The sequence below is a fragment of the Thamnophis elegans genome, chromosome 15 (genome assembly GCF_009769535.1).
Source record: "Thamnophis elegans isolate rThaEle1 chromosome 15, rThaEle1.pri, whole genome shotgun sequence".
NCBI classification, from domain to species: domain Eukaryota; kingdom Metazoa; phylum Chordata; class Lepidosauria; order Squamata; family Colubridae; genus Thamnophis; species Thamnophis elegans.
The window spans coordinates 14,807,252-14,823,086 of NC_045555.1; the positions used below are offsets into that span (position 1 = coordinate 14,807,252).

At 45.1% G+C, this 15,835-nt stretch overlaps 1 protein-coding gene across 4 annotated transcripts in view; it reads right to left on the minus strand.

The window, feature by feature from the left end:
- DLG5 (discs large MAGUK scaffold protein 5) overlaps positions 1 to 15,438 on the minus strand; it is a 132,795-nt gene extending 117,357 nt beyond the window's left edge. For all 4 annotated transcript variants that reach the window (XM_032231790.1, XM_032231789.1, XM_032231788.1 and 1 more), the window contains exon 1: positions 14,839 to 15,438. In XM_032231790.1, the coding sequence (XP_032087681.1) occupies positions 14,839 to 15,205 (367 nt within the window). In that variant the 5' untranslated portion in view covers positions 15,206 to 15,438. The remainder of the gene's footprint in view (positions 1 to 14,838) is intronic.
- Between the last annotated feature and the right edge of the window lie 397 nt (positions 15,439 to 15,835).

Genomic DNA, 15,835 nt, shown 5'->3' on the forward strand with positions numbered 1-15,835 from the left:
TTCTTGCGTTTGTATCTTTTTAGCAACGATCTTCTGGACCAATTTTTCAGTAGGCACTGATCAGTCAACAAAGAAACAAATCTGTTTTTTTCCTTTTCTTTGCTTGTAACCTGGAAGCCTAACCAAAACAACTATACTGTTTTCCACTGATATTGTTGTTTGCAGGTGACGATGGATGGAAAGCTGGAGGTGTGAGTTAGTTACATAAACAGCATTTATATTCCTGGAGCAAGAAATACACAAGCGCAAATAGAGAGCAGGCTGACATGCGCCAAAGTAAAATGTTTGCACTCTGAAGATCAAACTCAAGAGGAAGCAAACATAGTGTTCTGACCTAGGCTTCACAAAAACATGAAGCAGACTCCTTATCCGTCAAAACAACTTTTTATTAAGCTAATGTGAATTTCTCTTATTCACATCCAGCAAAGTGTAAATTGACCCTTCAATGGTCAATTTACAACCACAGACCTTATCAGGCTTGGAGAGCTGCCAGGCCGATATCTTCCAAATGCAACGCTGTACAAGAAAATACTTGGCAAGGAGTCTCTGAGAGTCACAAACAAATCTTCACATTAATGGATTGAACTAATTGTCTCCTGCAAGCTCCACTCCCCTTTCGCTTCTCTTTATTCCCTATGGGAGGGGCCATTCACCGTCCAAAGTCAGCCCTTGTTCCTTAACTGTTCCCTTCTCCTGGCAACTCTGCATATGCACACATTGGGAACAGGCTCCAGCTGTTCTTCTGCCTCACTGATATCCAACTCCGAAGGCAGCTGATAACTATCAGACGGCCCTGGCCACATCTCCGCCTCCGACACAGAGCCCTCGTCAGAGCCTTCCCCAGGCTCCAGGACTGGCCCATGTTCCTCCCCAACCTCCCCACTGTCCTAATCTGCTGCCAGCTCCACTGGCTGCTGGCGGGCCACAACACATAGACACAATGCGTCTGCACATGGATGCTTTAACCTAGCCAAAAAGCAACATTATTTTAGTAACCTTTGCATGCACCCAACGGCTCCGCAGGTCAGCCATCCATGTGCAAAGTTCAGCAAGACACACTCGCACACAGCTTTCCGTGGGCAGGCTGCAAAATCCAAACACCACAAATAGCACGTTTGATTCAAGATCCCCTCTCCTTTCTCAATAGGAAAGATTTTTATTTTTATTTATTTATTTTTTTAAATAAAAGAGGAAAACAAACACCAGTAACTGGCTAGACAGCCTGACAGGCTGTTCAACTGCAAACAGCCATCCTCTGTCTAGCAATGTGTTTAAATGCTTATTTCATTTCGGCGTTCACTCCCACATCACCTCAATCCCTTTCAACCAATACCATTGAGGGGACAGCAAGTCTCTACTGGATAGGCTGGAGAAAAAAAAGCACTGGCGGAATACAGGTAATCCTCAAATTACAACAGTTCATTTAGTGACAATTGAAAGTTACCACGGCACTGAAAAAAGCGAGTCAGGACTGTTTATAACAGGGGTCACCAACCTTTCACACCACAGGGACCACTAAATCCATAATTTTAAATCCTGCAGACCACTAGTATGATCTGCCTAATGACTGACTGGATGGGTGTGGCTAGGTGTTCATGTGACTAGGTGGGCGTGGCCAACTAGATATCATTCATGTCAAAGGGCGCTTCACTGGCCTCTATTCGCTCCTCCCCTCCCCAGCCACTCCCCGCCTGCCTGGCCGAGCTCCTTAGGGCCCCAACAGAAAGCAATTGTTGGAGCTAAGCAGCCACCAGGAGAAAAAGTTGGCAAAACAGCTCAGTTCAGATTGGATCTGACCTAGAAGGAGGCTCAGCAGAAGCACCTCACTGAGGACTACGAGCATAGGCTTTCCAAGCAGAGGAAAGACCTGCGGGAGTGCAAGGCCAGGTACTGGCACCTGGAGGCTCAGTGGGCTGAGATGGTCAGCTAGTCCCAGGCTATGAAGCAGTCCTACTGGAACAAGGCCCTCCATCTCTTTGCCACCAGCGGCAATTCCCTCCAGCCTTCGGCCAAAGCCTCACACCAGGAGGCTGAAGCACACCCCATGTCGGATGCTGTGTTCGGTGTATAAGACGCACCCAGATTGTAAACAATGTCAAAATCTTTTCCAAACAATCAAGCAATCGTGGGACAAAATGCAAGGTCTTTTTTTAGCCTTAACCACCATCGTGCCCCTACCTTAACAGTTATTCACTTAACAACTGGAACAAGCAAGGTCAGAAAATGGCATTGAAGGAATGTCTCACTTTACAACTGAAATCTGGGGCTCCACCACGGTCGTAAGTCAAAGACTACTCCTGTAGAGATCTTTTGCGGCCTGTTGCTCTGTTCCAACACTGGAATGTTCTTGATGGGTGTACATGCAGCCACATGTACAACATGAGTGACTCAATTGGGCATACCTTTTGTGAACACAAGACTGGCTTCCATCTCTGTCTGAATTCCACATTAGCATAGTTTCATATTGCAAGGAAGGTGTTGCACCTTTGATTAACAGAGTTGGAAGGGACCTTGTAGGTCATCTAGTCCAACCCTCCACCCAAGCAGGAGACCCTACACCATTTCTGACTTCTGTTTCATGGGTTGATTGCTCTCTCAGTCAGGAACGTTTTTCTTATTTCTAGGTTGAATCTCCTCTTGATCAGTTTCCATCCATTGTTCCTTGTCTGGCCTTCAGGTGCCTTGGAAAAGAGTTTGACCCCCTCCTCTCTGTGGTAGCCCCTCAAAATATTGGAACCCTGCTCCCATGTCTCCACTGGTCCTTCTCTTCACTAGACTAGCCATCTCCATTTCCTGCAACCGTTCATCGTACGTTTTAGCCTCCAGTCCCCCAATCATCTTGGTTTTTCTTCTCTGCACTCTTTCTAGAGCAGTGTTTCTCAACCTTGGTGACTTACTGGGGAATTCTGGGAGTTGAAGTCCACAGGACGTAAAGTCACCAAGGTTGAGAAACACTGTTTAGAGTCTCAATGTCTTTTTACTAGTCTGGTGACCAAAATGCAGGGGAGAGCAGTGGCACTACCATCCTGGACCTGGCTGGTTCCCTGGTCACTGCGGGCCTCCATACCCATCTCGACCAACAGACCTTCAGGCACAAAGAACAGCTGGCCACCACATGTCTCACTAGAAGGGACAATCTTTAGCTGAGGGTTGAACTGTGGTGTCCTTGGTGCTTCTTTGAGCTGGGTGTTTTTCTTGCATACATTTCATGATCCATTCCATTAGCTGCCTAGCACTACCTAGATGGCTCATGAAACGTCTGCAAGAAAACCACCAAACTCTAAAGAGAGCACTGAATTCCCCACACTCCGTGCCTGTCATGTAGATATACCATTGCTTCTCTTTTTTATGGTGGTCTTCTGTACCCCCTACTCAAGATTTTTACTCAGCTCACCATAGGAAGATTTTGCCTAAGTAAATGCCATTGCACAGAGTCAGATTGGTGTAGTGGTTAAGGCATCCGGTTAGAATCTGGTGAACTGTGAGTTCTACTTTCAGCACAGGGGCAGTTGGGTGAGTTTTGGCTAGTCACTCTCTCTCAGTCCTCAGGAGGAGGCAATGACAAACCACTTCCAAAAACCTTTGTCCCCAAAAACACTGCCAGGACTCTTCCAGACAGTCACTAGGACTCAACACTCCTGGTATTGTGATATATTTATTTGATTCCAGGGTGGATTTGATTTAAGTCTATTGAAATCATGATTTAAATCATGATTTCAATCACTCGTAAAAAGGCTTGATTTAAATCAACTCGATTTAAATCATGGCTTTTAAAGAGCAACTGTCATCTCTGTCCCGCAGCGGCTCCACCTCTGACCCACTGTTGACTCACTGACAATCCCATTCACTTTAATGGGACGGCTGGTGATGCGGCAGTGACACAACAAGGCGAGGGATGTAGCGAGAAGCAGGTCTCCAGGTCTCCGGATACGCTTCAAGGTGCTAGTCGTCACTTATAAAGCCCTTCATAGTATTGGACCTGGGTACTTGAGAGACCGCCTGCTGCCAATTACCTCCCAAAGACCCATTAGATCACACAGGGTCGGCCTCCTCCGGGTTCCGTCTACCAGCCAATGTCATCTGGCCACTACCCGGGGGAGGGCCTTCTCTGTGGCAGCTCCGGCACTTTGGAACGAACTCCCCGCAGAGATTTGGACCCTCACCTCTCTCCAGGCCTTCCGAAAAGCCGTTAAAACCTGGCTGTGTCGGCAGGCCTGGGATCGATGAGTTCCCTTCCCCTCTCGAATCGTGTGGCTGTTGGTTGTTTTTTAAATGCCCTGTACTTTTGTAGTTTTTGTGTTTTTTCCTTCCCCTCCTTCGGGTTTGTGCGCCGCCCTGAGTCCCGCAGGGAATAGGGCGGCATATAAATAAAATGAAACTAAAACTCAAACTCAGGTGATGCCCGCTAACAGGCTCTGCCATGATGGATCTGAAATGAGAGGTGCTCTTTAATATTATATTTATAAGCTTCTTATAAGGTTTCACTTTCATTTTTACTGCTTGCCCTTCCTCCTCACACATAGAGCCTGGTGGTACAGATGCATTTCTCTTCAAACAATCTTACAGTTTGTAGTGTACACAGATTTGCAAAACAATGGGATGAAGGAATATTCCTGAACTTTGTTTTATGATTTATCTCATAGTTACTGTGAAATGGTGTGAATGCATCCATGCAGTGCATGTTATCTCAGCTTTCCGACCTTGGATTCATTGAGCGAGTTTACCAAAAATGTAAACATTGCAGCACATACAGAGCCTGATGCTACATAACGAAGCTCCATTTCATGCTGAATAAACTAAATTATTAATGTATCTTAATTAGAAAACTATCTTTAGGTAGATTTTTACTCCAAAAGCATTTTATTAAAATAAATGTAATTTTAAAAATTACATTTTTAAAAATGTGATTAAAAAAAACAAACAAATTCATCGATTTTTATCCACCTGGATAGAACAATTAATCAATGGGATCTTCTGGATTGTAGGTGCTATATCTTTGGAGGTTTTCAAGAATAGTCAACCTTTGACCAGTATGGTATAATTTCTCCTGCTCTGAGCAGAGGGTTGGACTAGAAGATCTCGGAGGCCCCTTTCAGCCCTAGGAGTCTATGTTCTATAGACTTCCAGTGAACTGGAAAAAAAAAAAGAACAGCTACTTCTAAGGTGACTAAAGAGGCATTTTGTCAAAGATATTCTCCAGTTATTATTTCCACAGAGGAAACTGGAATCAATGTGCACTCATGCATCGCCTCGTCATACTAAACACGCTGTCAACTAGATCCAAGGTAACCCTTAATCACTCTCCCGTCTCAAGAAGGAACATCTGCAGCCGAGAGAAAGGCCGGCTTGCACGGAATAATCCCTTAGGATCAAATTTATCACCTCAAAGGCCAGCTGTCAGAATAAACTGTCATATTCCATCAGGCCATTTCAGCTCAGCTCAACTCTGGAACAGAAGCAAGTTCAGCTGCACAATTTTGCCCTGAGGTTTTTGAACTGCTTAATCTAATGCTTCGCAACAGAACTTCGGACAGAAGAGTAACAAACTGCAAGGGAGGCATCTGGTTTCCCCGTGTTTAGATGCTATTCTCGGGGGAAGGAGGTGGGGACGAACCTGGAGTTGACATAGGTCTCTTCCTCTAGAAATGCAATGCATATGCAATCACTGTTTAGCATTCGAAATCACTCCGAAAACAGATGCACTGCCAGAGAAGGAAAAAAAGTTTGCAGGTATAACCTTTGTCCTTGCTTGGGGTGTGAACTATTCAACCACCGTTGATAAAAAAAGAGGCAACATTACAAAGGAATCTGCCTACTTTTAGGGTGCCGTGGTGGTGCAGGGGTTAGAAGGCAGAACTGCAGGCTGACTCTGCCCACTGCCAGGAGTTGGATTCTGATCAGCTCAAGCCTTCCATCCTTCTGAGGTCTGTAAAATGAGGACCCAAATTGTTGGGCCGGGGGGGGGGGTGTCAATAGGCTAATTCTGCAAACCGCTTAGAGAGGGCTGTAAAGCACTGTTGAAGCGATATATATAAGTGGTAAATGCTATTGCCATTGACTCAGCCTTCCATCCCTCTGAGATGGGTAAAATGAGGACCCAGATTGTTGGGGGCAAGAGGCTGACTCTGTAAACTGCTTTGAGAGGGCTGTGAAGCACTATAAAGCAGCATATAAGTCTAAGGTAGGGGTGTCAAACTTGTGGCCCATGGGCCGGATGCATCACATGCTGCCCACACCCAGTTCAGCAAAGGGGGAAAAAGTCCCGATACGTCACATGACACTGCTGTGATGAAGCAAGTTTGACACTCCTGGTTTAAGGGCTATTGCTAAGTACTATCGCTAGTTAGCACTGCCAACCTAGCAGTTTGAAAGCATGTAAAAATGCAAGTAGAAAAATAGGAACCACCTTTGGTGGGAAGGTGACAGCGTTCCGTGCACTTTCACCATTTAGTCATGCTGGCCACATGACCATGGAGACGTCTTCAGACAGCGCTGGCTCTTCAGCTTTGAAACGGAGATGAGCACCGCCCCCTAGACTCGGGAATGACTAGCACATATGTGCTAGGGGAACCTTTACCTTATCACTAGTTAATTTTAGGGACACTTCCTCACCCGATCTTGACTCACATTGATACCGAACAGTTCCAGTTTGACTGGGACGGAACAAAAATCATTGGTCATGCTACCACATGCAAATTTATCAAAGCCTGGTACTCAACCTATGGATTTATCAACAAATATGTCGATTTGGAGCCAGCCAACAAACCCATAAGGAGCTGTGTCAATCGAGCAATAAACTAACAACGACACTGACCCCCTCATCACTTGGTGAGAAAATAAGATTGGAATTATTTCACCTTCACACATAATGACTAACTGGTCAGATGACCCATCGACCCCATGAGATCCATGAAAACGGTGAAGAACCAAAACAAGACTCTCCAACCGAAGTCACGCCGAGGATATCATTTTAGCCTGGTGACGAAATGTTCAGAAGCAAAACCACAAGCTTGGAGAACAAACCATCACCGACACATTTCTAGACTGTAAATATGTTTATATTATATTCTGCAATCTCTTCCAAGGTGGTCTGAAATTGATCTGAGACTGATTTGCATTTCTGTAGACCGGGGTGGGGGGTGTCTACAGAAACCTCCAGTCTTGGAGCGTCAGTGGGCCACAACATGTATTGTGCAAAGAAAGTGAAGCCCCATAGACGAGATACAGGTAGCACACGATACCAGCCCCCCCTCCAGTCCACAGAAAAACCTCCCTCTACAGAACTGGTCCCCGGTGCCCCAAAAGTTGGGGGCCACTGCTGTAGACCCCAAAATGCAAAGAAATACAAAAAAGCAGTTCAGACTCTGGCTGCAAGAACCCACTGTCTACCCCGAGGTACTGCAAGCATAAAAACCCACTCATTCTATACAAAATAAAATAATAATTTTAAAAAATACCCCTCTCCCCAATATATTTTGCAGAAGCAGAAACAGAGCTATATTTTCAGAATGTACTTCTGAAAGAGAACACTATTTCACACATAGCAATAGCAGTTAGCAGTTCGACTTATATACCGCTTCATAGGGCTTTCAGCCCTCTCTAAGCGGTTTACAAAGTCAGCATTATTGCCCCCACAGTCTGGGTCCTCATTTTACCCACCTCGGAAGGATGGAAGGCTGAGTCAACCCTGAGCCGGTGAGATTTGAACCGCCGAACTGCAGTTAGCAGTCAGCTGAAGTGGCCTGCAGTACTGCACTCTAACCACTGCGCCACCTCAGCTGAGTATCAGAAAGGGATGGTATTCCACATGCTCCTACCAATGCCCTGGAAAGATCTTTTAATTTTTTTTAATTTAAATTGAAAAGTAACACATCAGAATAACAGTTATTGCATTTTTCAAAGTATAAGATGCACCTTCCCCCCCCTAAAAGAGCGTGGAAATGTTGGTGCGTCTTATACACCGAATACAGCCATTTTTGGCATCCTGCAGTGCCGCCCAAACATCTCATTTTTGCAAAAGACGGGGCATTTTTTTCAAAAATGGAGGTGTTTTTGCCTTCCCCCAGCCCCCAGCAGCACTCTGCAGGCTTCAGCAGGACTGGGGTTAAGCAAAAACGCCTCTGTTTTTGCGAAAAACAGCCCATTTTCCACCCATTTTCCACAAAAACGGGAGTATTTTTGCCTTCCCCCAGCCCTGCTGAAGCCTACAGAGTGCTCCTGGGGCCGGGGAGGACAAAATCTTTTTTTCTTACTTACCTCTTCGAAATCTTGGTGTGTCTTATACACCGGTGTGTCTTATATTCCGAAAAATACAGTACATATAAAGCAAAGCCAATGAAAAGTTAATAGCAAATCTTAACACATAAGCTAGTATGTGTAACAATAATATAATAACAGTAATTTTAGTAATGTGACCAAAAAGAGTAAAGAAAAATAACTTTAACTAAATTTCTACTTACATTAGTCTATTTACATTTTTTCCCTTACTATAGTCATATTTTTATACCTCTTTATTTTCCATACTAACAATTATTTTCCCTCTCTTTTCTACCTCTTGTCTCTATCCATTCATAACATTTATTCCATGTCCGATAATACCTTGAGTCTTCTTTACCTTTAATTTTTAAGGTTCATCTATCCATTTTGGCACAATCCCCAATTTTCCTAATTATTTCCTCATCCGATGGGTTGGTTACGTTTTTCCAGTACTTAGCATATATAATTATTGCTGCCGTCAGTATATCTAACACTAAGTATATGTTTGCTTTATCATAACTTTCCGATAGTATACCTAAGAGGCATGTTTCTGGTTTAAACTCAATATGCTGCTCAGTTATCATTTCCAAGCAATTATGATTTTTCCCCCCAGTAATTCCTTGCTTTCCTACACTTCCACCAGATGTGGTAGTAGGTCCCTGGGATCTGGTTGCATTTCCAGCATTTGGTGGAAGAATTCTTATACATTTTTGCCAAACTAGCAGTTGGCAGATGTAAAATATTTTATAGAGGTTTTCTTTACAGACCGAGACCATAGTCAGTAGTTTCTATCCCAAATTTTTAACTATTTCTCTAATTCTATATTGTATCTGAAACTCTTTGCCCAGACAGTCATTGTTTCTTTAACTAATTCTTCCTCTACTTTATAATGAACCCCTCTTGAGTGCTGAACCCCTCTTGAATAGCTGCTACAAGGGGAAGCTTCCCAGCCACAAGGGAGCCATTCCTCTGCTCCATTTTAAAGCTGCTTATTAGCTGCGATGGGATGATAACGCATTATCATTTTGGCAACTTTGCACGTTTGTTCTCAGCAGCTATCACACCCTAATTGACATGTGGCCAAAGCGGAGGGCATTCTACAGAATGCCTGCTGATGGGTACCAGAAGCAGGATTTTTGAAACTTTATGGGGAGAGTAAAAGAAGAGAGAGAAAATTACTGAGCTAAGAGGTGGCAGAAATCATTGGAGCACCTAATCAGCTTCTACTGTACGATCTGGTCACTGGTTGTGAACTACCATGTAAGCCTTACATGGAAGCTCCCTTATTCCTTCTGGTTGTAAGACTGAAGTACAGATCCAACTACAGGTAGTTCTTGACTTACGACCACACTGACTTTGCTTGTCAGGTAGTGGCCAAAGGGGATCACATGACCTTGAGATTCAGCAAGTCATAAGTACAACCAGTTGCCAAGCATCTGAATTTTGATCACATGATCACGGGAAAAATAGTCATAAGTTACTTTTTTTCCAGTAGCGTTCTAACTTTGATGAGCCACTGCATTAACTGTTTTAAGTCAAGGACTACCTGTACAGTTGAGATGGAGGTTCCTATCTATGTCACCAGGCTTATGATCCCCAAAGTTACAGATTATACACCGTAACAACCAGCATTTGATTACGCACCCTCCTTAAACTGGACAAGCAACTTTGAAAATCAATGATCACATCTTATAGCAGTGGCAAAATGTCTTGCACATAATGCCTTCTTTTCCGTAATATGATGTTTCTCTATCCCCCACCTCACCCCATTAGGTAAAGGTTCCCCTCGCACATATGTGCTAGTGTTCCTGACTCTAGGGGGCGGTGCTCATCTCCATTTCAAAGCCGAAGAGCCAGCGCTGTCCGAAGACATCTCCATGGTCATGTGGCCGGCATGAATAAATGCTGAAGGAGCACAGAACTTCCCACCAAATTGGTCCCTATTTTTCCACTTGCATTTTTACGTGCTTTTGAACTGCTAGGTTGGCAGAAGCTGGGACAAGTAATGGGAGCTCACTCTGTTACGCAGCACTAGGGATTCAAACCGCCAAACTGTCAACCTTTCTGATTGACAAGCTCAACATCTTAGCCACTGAGCCACCGCGTTCCACCCCATTAGAAACCCCAAATAACAAAGAAAATGGAGGAGGGAAATGTCTATCTTCCATCCATCCATCCATCATCAATGCCTGTCTTTGAAAAAGACACACTTGTAGCTATTGATGGAAACACTTTCTATTCCACATTTCTCTCTCTGGAGAAGAAACTTCCAGAGTTATGATTTATTACTACCTCCTTGCTGTTACCAGGCAAAAAATGTAATTATCACATAAAAGCAACTCCTCTTTAAAAAGAAAATAAAAGAAATGAAACTGCAGACAAAACATAAGGAAGCCAAACCTGGAAGGAGTTTTTAGAGGAATATTAAGAGCAGCTACAGGCATATTCCAAGCATATCTCCAAACTGAGTATCAGAAAAGGATGGTATTTAATAGAGCCAGGCTGAGGTTAAAAAGCTAGGTAGAAAATACCTTATGTATGTTTAGGATAACAAGATAGGCTGTGCATAAATTTAATAAACAAACAAATAAACATGGTGAACATTTTTTTAGCATATGATATGTTAAAACATCTGAAGAACAGTTGCAGGAATTGGGTATGGCCAGTCTAGAAAAAAGAAGAACTAGGGGTGACATGACAACAGTCTTCCAGCATTTGAGGGGCTGCCACAAAGAAGAAGGGGTCACCCTATTCTCTAAAGCACCTTTGGTAGAACAAGAAGTAACAGGTGGAATCCTAGCAAAGAAAGATGTAACCTAGAACTAAGGAGAAATTTCCTAACAGTGAGGACAATTAACCAGTGGAAGTTGCCTGCAGAAGTTGTGGATGCTCCATCACTGGAGGTTTTTAAGAAGATATTTGGACAGACATGTTCAGAATGGCACATAGGGTCTCCTACTTGACTAGAGGGTTAAACTAGAAGACTTCCAAGGCCCCTTCCAATTCTCTTATTATGTATTCTAAATCTTTAGATAAGTGACTACCAGGAACTAGAAGGGAGGGTCCAAGGTTTATTGGACTTGGCCACTTCAAAATGTGCTGATTTCAACTTCCAGAATGTTTCAGACAGTGTGGGAGTTGACGTTCACACAACTTCAAGACGGAAAATTGAGAAACATTTTGGTAATCAAACAAAACAAAACTTGGGAGACTTCCACCTTGTTGTCACGAAAATTGCATTCTCTACAAAGACAGGTTGAGTTGAAATTGAGGGTTTTTTTCAGCAACTATGCTGCAAAGAGTGACAGTGGGATGCATGAACCCTTATCATCACATGAACTTCCAGAGTTAGCAAAATGAGCTGAGCGCTTAGAGGTGGTAAAAATGTGCCATTTTTCAAGACAATAACCACCATTTTTAATTTGGACCCAGGGATGAATCAACATTTAGGAGAGGTGAGAAATCCATGGAGTAACAAATTTAGCAAATATGATGTTGCAGGAATATTTTAGACTTCAGGGCATTTCTAAAGCATTTGCAAAGGGAAAAACGATGTTTTTCTCAGTGTTAAATACACGACTACAATTGAACCCAAAATGTATGTTGCTAAGTGAGACATTTGCTAAGTGAGCTTTGACCAGTTTTACGACTTTTCTTGCCACGTTTTGTTAAGTGAATCACTGCAGTTGATAAGTTAGTAACACGGTTGTTAAGTGAATCTGGATTCGCCATTGACTTTGCTTGTCAAAAGGGGATCACGCGTCCCCAGGACATTGCAACCGATGTGAATCGGTTGTCAAGCATCCAAATGTAAATCATGACTAAGGGGGATGCTGTAATGATCATACGTGTGAAAAATTGTCCTAAGTCACTTTTTTCCAGTGTTGTAGTAACTTTGAATGGTCACTTAAGTAATTCAATTTCAGGAAGCGTCCAGTGGAATTATCTGCTTCCCCAAAATGTATTTCTTTGCAAAATGTATTTCTAAAACCTACTCAGGGAAGTAAGTCTCATTGATAAATCTAGCAACCCAGTCATACTTCCCCAATTGATTCACTGGATGTTCCTAGGCAAGGAGACAGATCCTTGGAAGTCAGGATTCATACAAACTACCTCTAGATTTACTAGAGGTAGCTTATGGCAATTTCAATTTCAAATCTAGAGAGCATACTAAAAAGCAGAGATATCACCCTTTCAACAAAAGTGTGTACAATGGTTTTCCCAGTTGCAATGGATGGCTGTGAAAGTTGGACCATAAGAAAGAGAAGATGCTGGAAAAGACTCCTGCGAGTCCCTTGGACTGCAAGGCGATCAAAACCAGTCAGTCCTAGAGGAGATCAACCCTGAATGCTCTTTAGAAGGCCAGATCCTGAAGATGAAACTCAAATACTTTGGCCACCTAATGAGAAGGAAGGACTCACTGGAGAAGAGCCTCATGCTGGGAACGATTGAGGGCAAAAGAAGAAGCGGGCGACAGAGAATGAGATAGCTGGATGGAGTCACCGAAGTAGTCAGTGTGAGTTTAAATGGATTTCAGAGGATAGTAGGCCTGGAGGAACGTTGTCCATGGGGTCGCGATGGGTCGGACATGACTTTGCAAATAGAAACAACACAAGCTACCTCAAGGCACTTTTGCAATGGTTACTGAGATAATGGAAGTTATTTTTTTAAAGCCCTGCACACCATTATTATTATTACTGCTCTGAAAATTGGGAGGGGGGGAGTCACAATGAAAGCAAGGCTTGAGGCCAGAAGGAAAGCTTCTGGCAGGGATGTGAGCTTAGATGAATCACCCTCTTCAAGCAGGAGAAACGCTTCACTTTTGATGAAGCCATTTGCAAGCTCCAAAATTCCTCCCTAAGCAAATTTCTACGTATTAGGAAGTTCGACCATCATCTTGGGGTTTTTTTAAAAACCCAAACACTTTTTGTCCAATCCCAAAGAGACAAAGTCCAAAAGTGGTGAGAGCTTCATCCCTGGAGGCTTTCAAGAAGAGACTGGACTGCCATCTGTCACAAATGGTGTAGGATCTCCTGTTTTGGCGGGCGGGCAGGGGTTGGACTAGATGACACACAAGGTCCCTTCCAACTCTGTTAATCTGTATCAGCTGAAGCCTTCAAGTTTGTCCAACTATCAACCAAGGCAACTTGATGGCCTCCAAAGGCATTTTTTTTTTAAAAAAACTGGCAGAGCCACAACCACAGGGCGTGACCCGTCAAAACCGCGTTCCACAAAAGCGCGGTCGACGAAATTGCGTATGTGACGTCATCACAACACGACGAAAAAGATCGAAAAATTGAAATAAAAATTAAATTACAGCAAGCCGATTCACATAAAGGTAAGGGTTAGGTTAAGGGTTAGGGTTAGGTTAAGGGTTAGGGTTAGGTTTAGAGCGTTAGCGTTACGTTTAGCGTTAGGTTAAGGGTTAGCATTAGGTTTTTCGTTAGGTTAAGGGTTAGGTTTAGGGTTAGGTTAAAGGTTAGGTTTAGGGTTAGGTTTGGGGGGGGGTTAGGGTAAGGTTTTTGCTTTATTTTTACATTTTTCGATCTTTTTCGTCGCGCTGTGATGACGTCACATACGCGCTTTCGTCGACCGTGATTTTGTCGTCCACGGTTTTGTGGTGGAACCCCACAGGGAGTTCTCCACCTGTCTGGAGCTGCCACAAATCCGGATGCCACAAATACATATGGTACCCCTTCTTAGAGTCGCCAAAAGAAGCTCAATCTCTGGTGCATCCAACAACCCTTCAGCTTATGGATGCTACCATTGGAACGGAAGTATCTTTTTTCTTTAAGCACACAGACAAGCTTAAAACATGTTTGCAAACTGGATTTTCTGCCAAGGCCATGTGCTTCCCCCCCCCCACACACACTGTTTCTGGATTGGTTCACCATTTGCACACCTGCAGGGAGCATTTTTTTGGGGGGGGGGGAACGGTCTCTATCCAAGCTTGGGACTTCTGCCAGCCTTCAGATTAACAGAGTTGGAAGGGACCTTATCCGAAGGCAACTTCTGTTCCATTGGTTGATTGTTCTCAGTGTTCAAACATTTCCCAGCAAGGTGTTCAATCTGGATTACAGGTACACCTTACAACAGTCCATGCAGTGACCGCCCAAAGTTACAACTGCGCTGGAAAAAGGGACTGATGACCGTGTTTTACACTTATGACCGTTGCAGCATCCCCTACGGCTGCTGGATCAAAAGTCAGATGCCGACTCCCATTTATGACAGTTGCGGTGGTGGCATCCCAAGATCACATCATCCCCTTTTTGCAACCTTCCCATGAGCAAAATCAAAGGGGAAGCCTTCACAACCGTGTGACTCACTTAACCCCTGCTGCGATTCACTTAACAACGGTGGCAAGAAAGGTCGTGAAGACGGGGCAAAACTCACTTAAGAGTCTCAGTTGGGGGATAGAAATACTGGGGTGGTCCACTGTGGTTGTTAAGTGGAAGACTTCCTGGATGGGAGTGCTCCAGTTTGGACAAACGCTGCTTCTCCCCCAATCTGGCCGATCTCCCTCTCTCCCCTCTTCTTCCTCCCAGGTAAGCCTAAACCTGGCGGGGTTCACCTCCGACTCACCTGCCGACTCTCCCGGCTGCACCTCCTGGGTGTTCAGGTAGAGGACGGAGAGCAGGTGAGGCTGGGTCTTCTCCAGCGCCACCCGCAAGTCCTGGAAGTGATCCCGCTCCTTGGCCAGCAGCAGCTGGAGAAGCAGCTCGGCCTTGCCCACGCTGGCCGGGATCGGCTCGCTAGATCCGCCGCCGTCTCCTTCCTCGCCTTCTCCCCCGGCGGCCATCCTCAGGCCGGCCTCCCGCAGCTGGTGCAAGTCGCGGGGGCTGAGCACGGCCGCCGCCTCCAGCAGCTCGATCACCTGCTCCACCTCGGTCATGGCCTGCGCCAGGCTCTGCTGACACTGGGCCAGCAGCTCTTTGTGCTTGGGCTCCATGGCAGCCGCCGCCGCCGCCGCCGCCGGGGCCCTGCGTTCTCCCCGGCCCGAAGCTCCGCGACTCCCCGGCCCGCGATGGCGGCGACGGCGGCGAGGAGGAGGAGGAGGAGATGCTGGCGGGCGGCTGCAGCTGTTGTTTTGGCGACGGCGGCCCCGCTTCGTTTCTTTCCTTCCTTCCTCTCTCCCTTTCTTTCCTTCCTTCCTTCTTTGCTTCTTCCCTCCCTCGTTCTCTTTCTTTCCTTCCTTCTTTCCTCCCTCCCTCCTTCTGTCCTTTCTTTCCTTCCTACCTTCCTTTTTTCCTCCCTCCCTCCTGTCCTCTTTCTTTCTTTCCTTCTTCCCTTCCTTCTTTCCTCCTTCCCTCCTTCTGTTTTCTTTCTTTCCTTCCTCCCTCCCTCCTTTCTTTCCTCCTACTGTCCTTTCCCTTCCTTCTTTCCTTTTTCCTCCCTCCTTTCTTTCCTCCCTCCCGATTTCTATCCTTCCTTTCCTCCCTCCCTGTCCTTCTTTCTTTCCTTCCTTCCTTCTTTCCTTTCCTGCCTGCCTTCCTCCGATGGAAGGAGGAGGAGGCCCCTCCTACCCGCCCAGGGAGCTCCGCAACTTTTCGCCCTCAGACAATGGGCGCCGCGCGGGGCT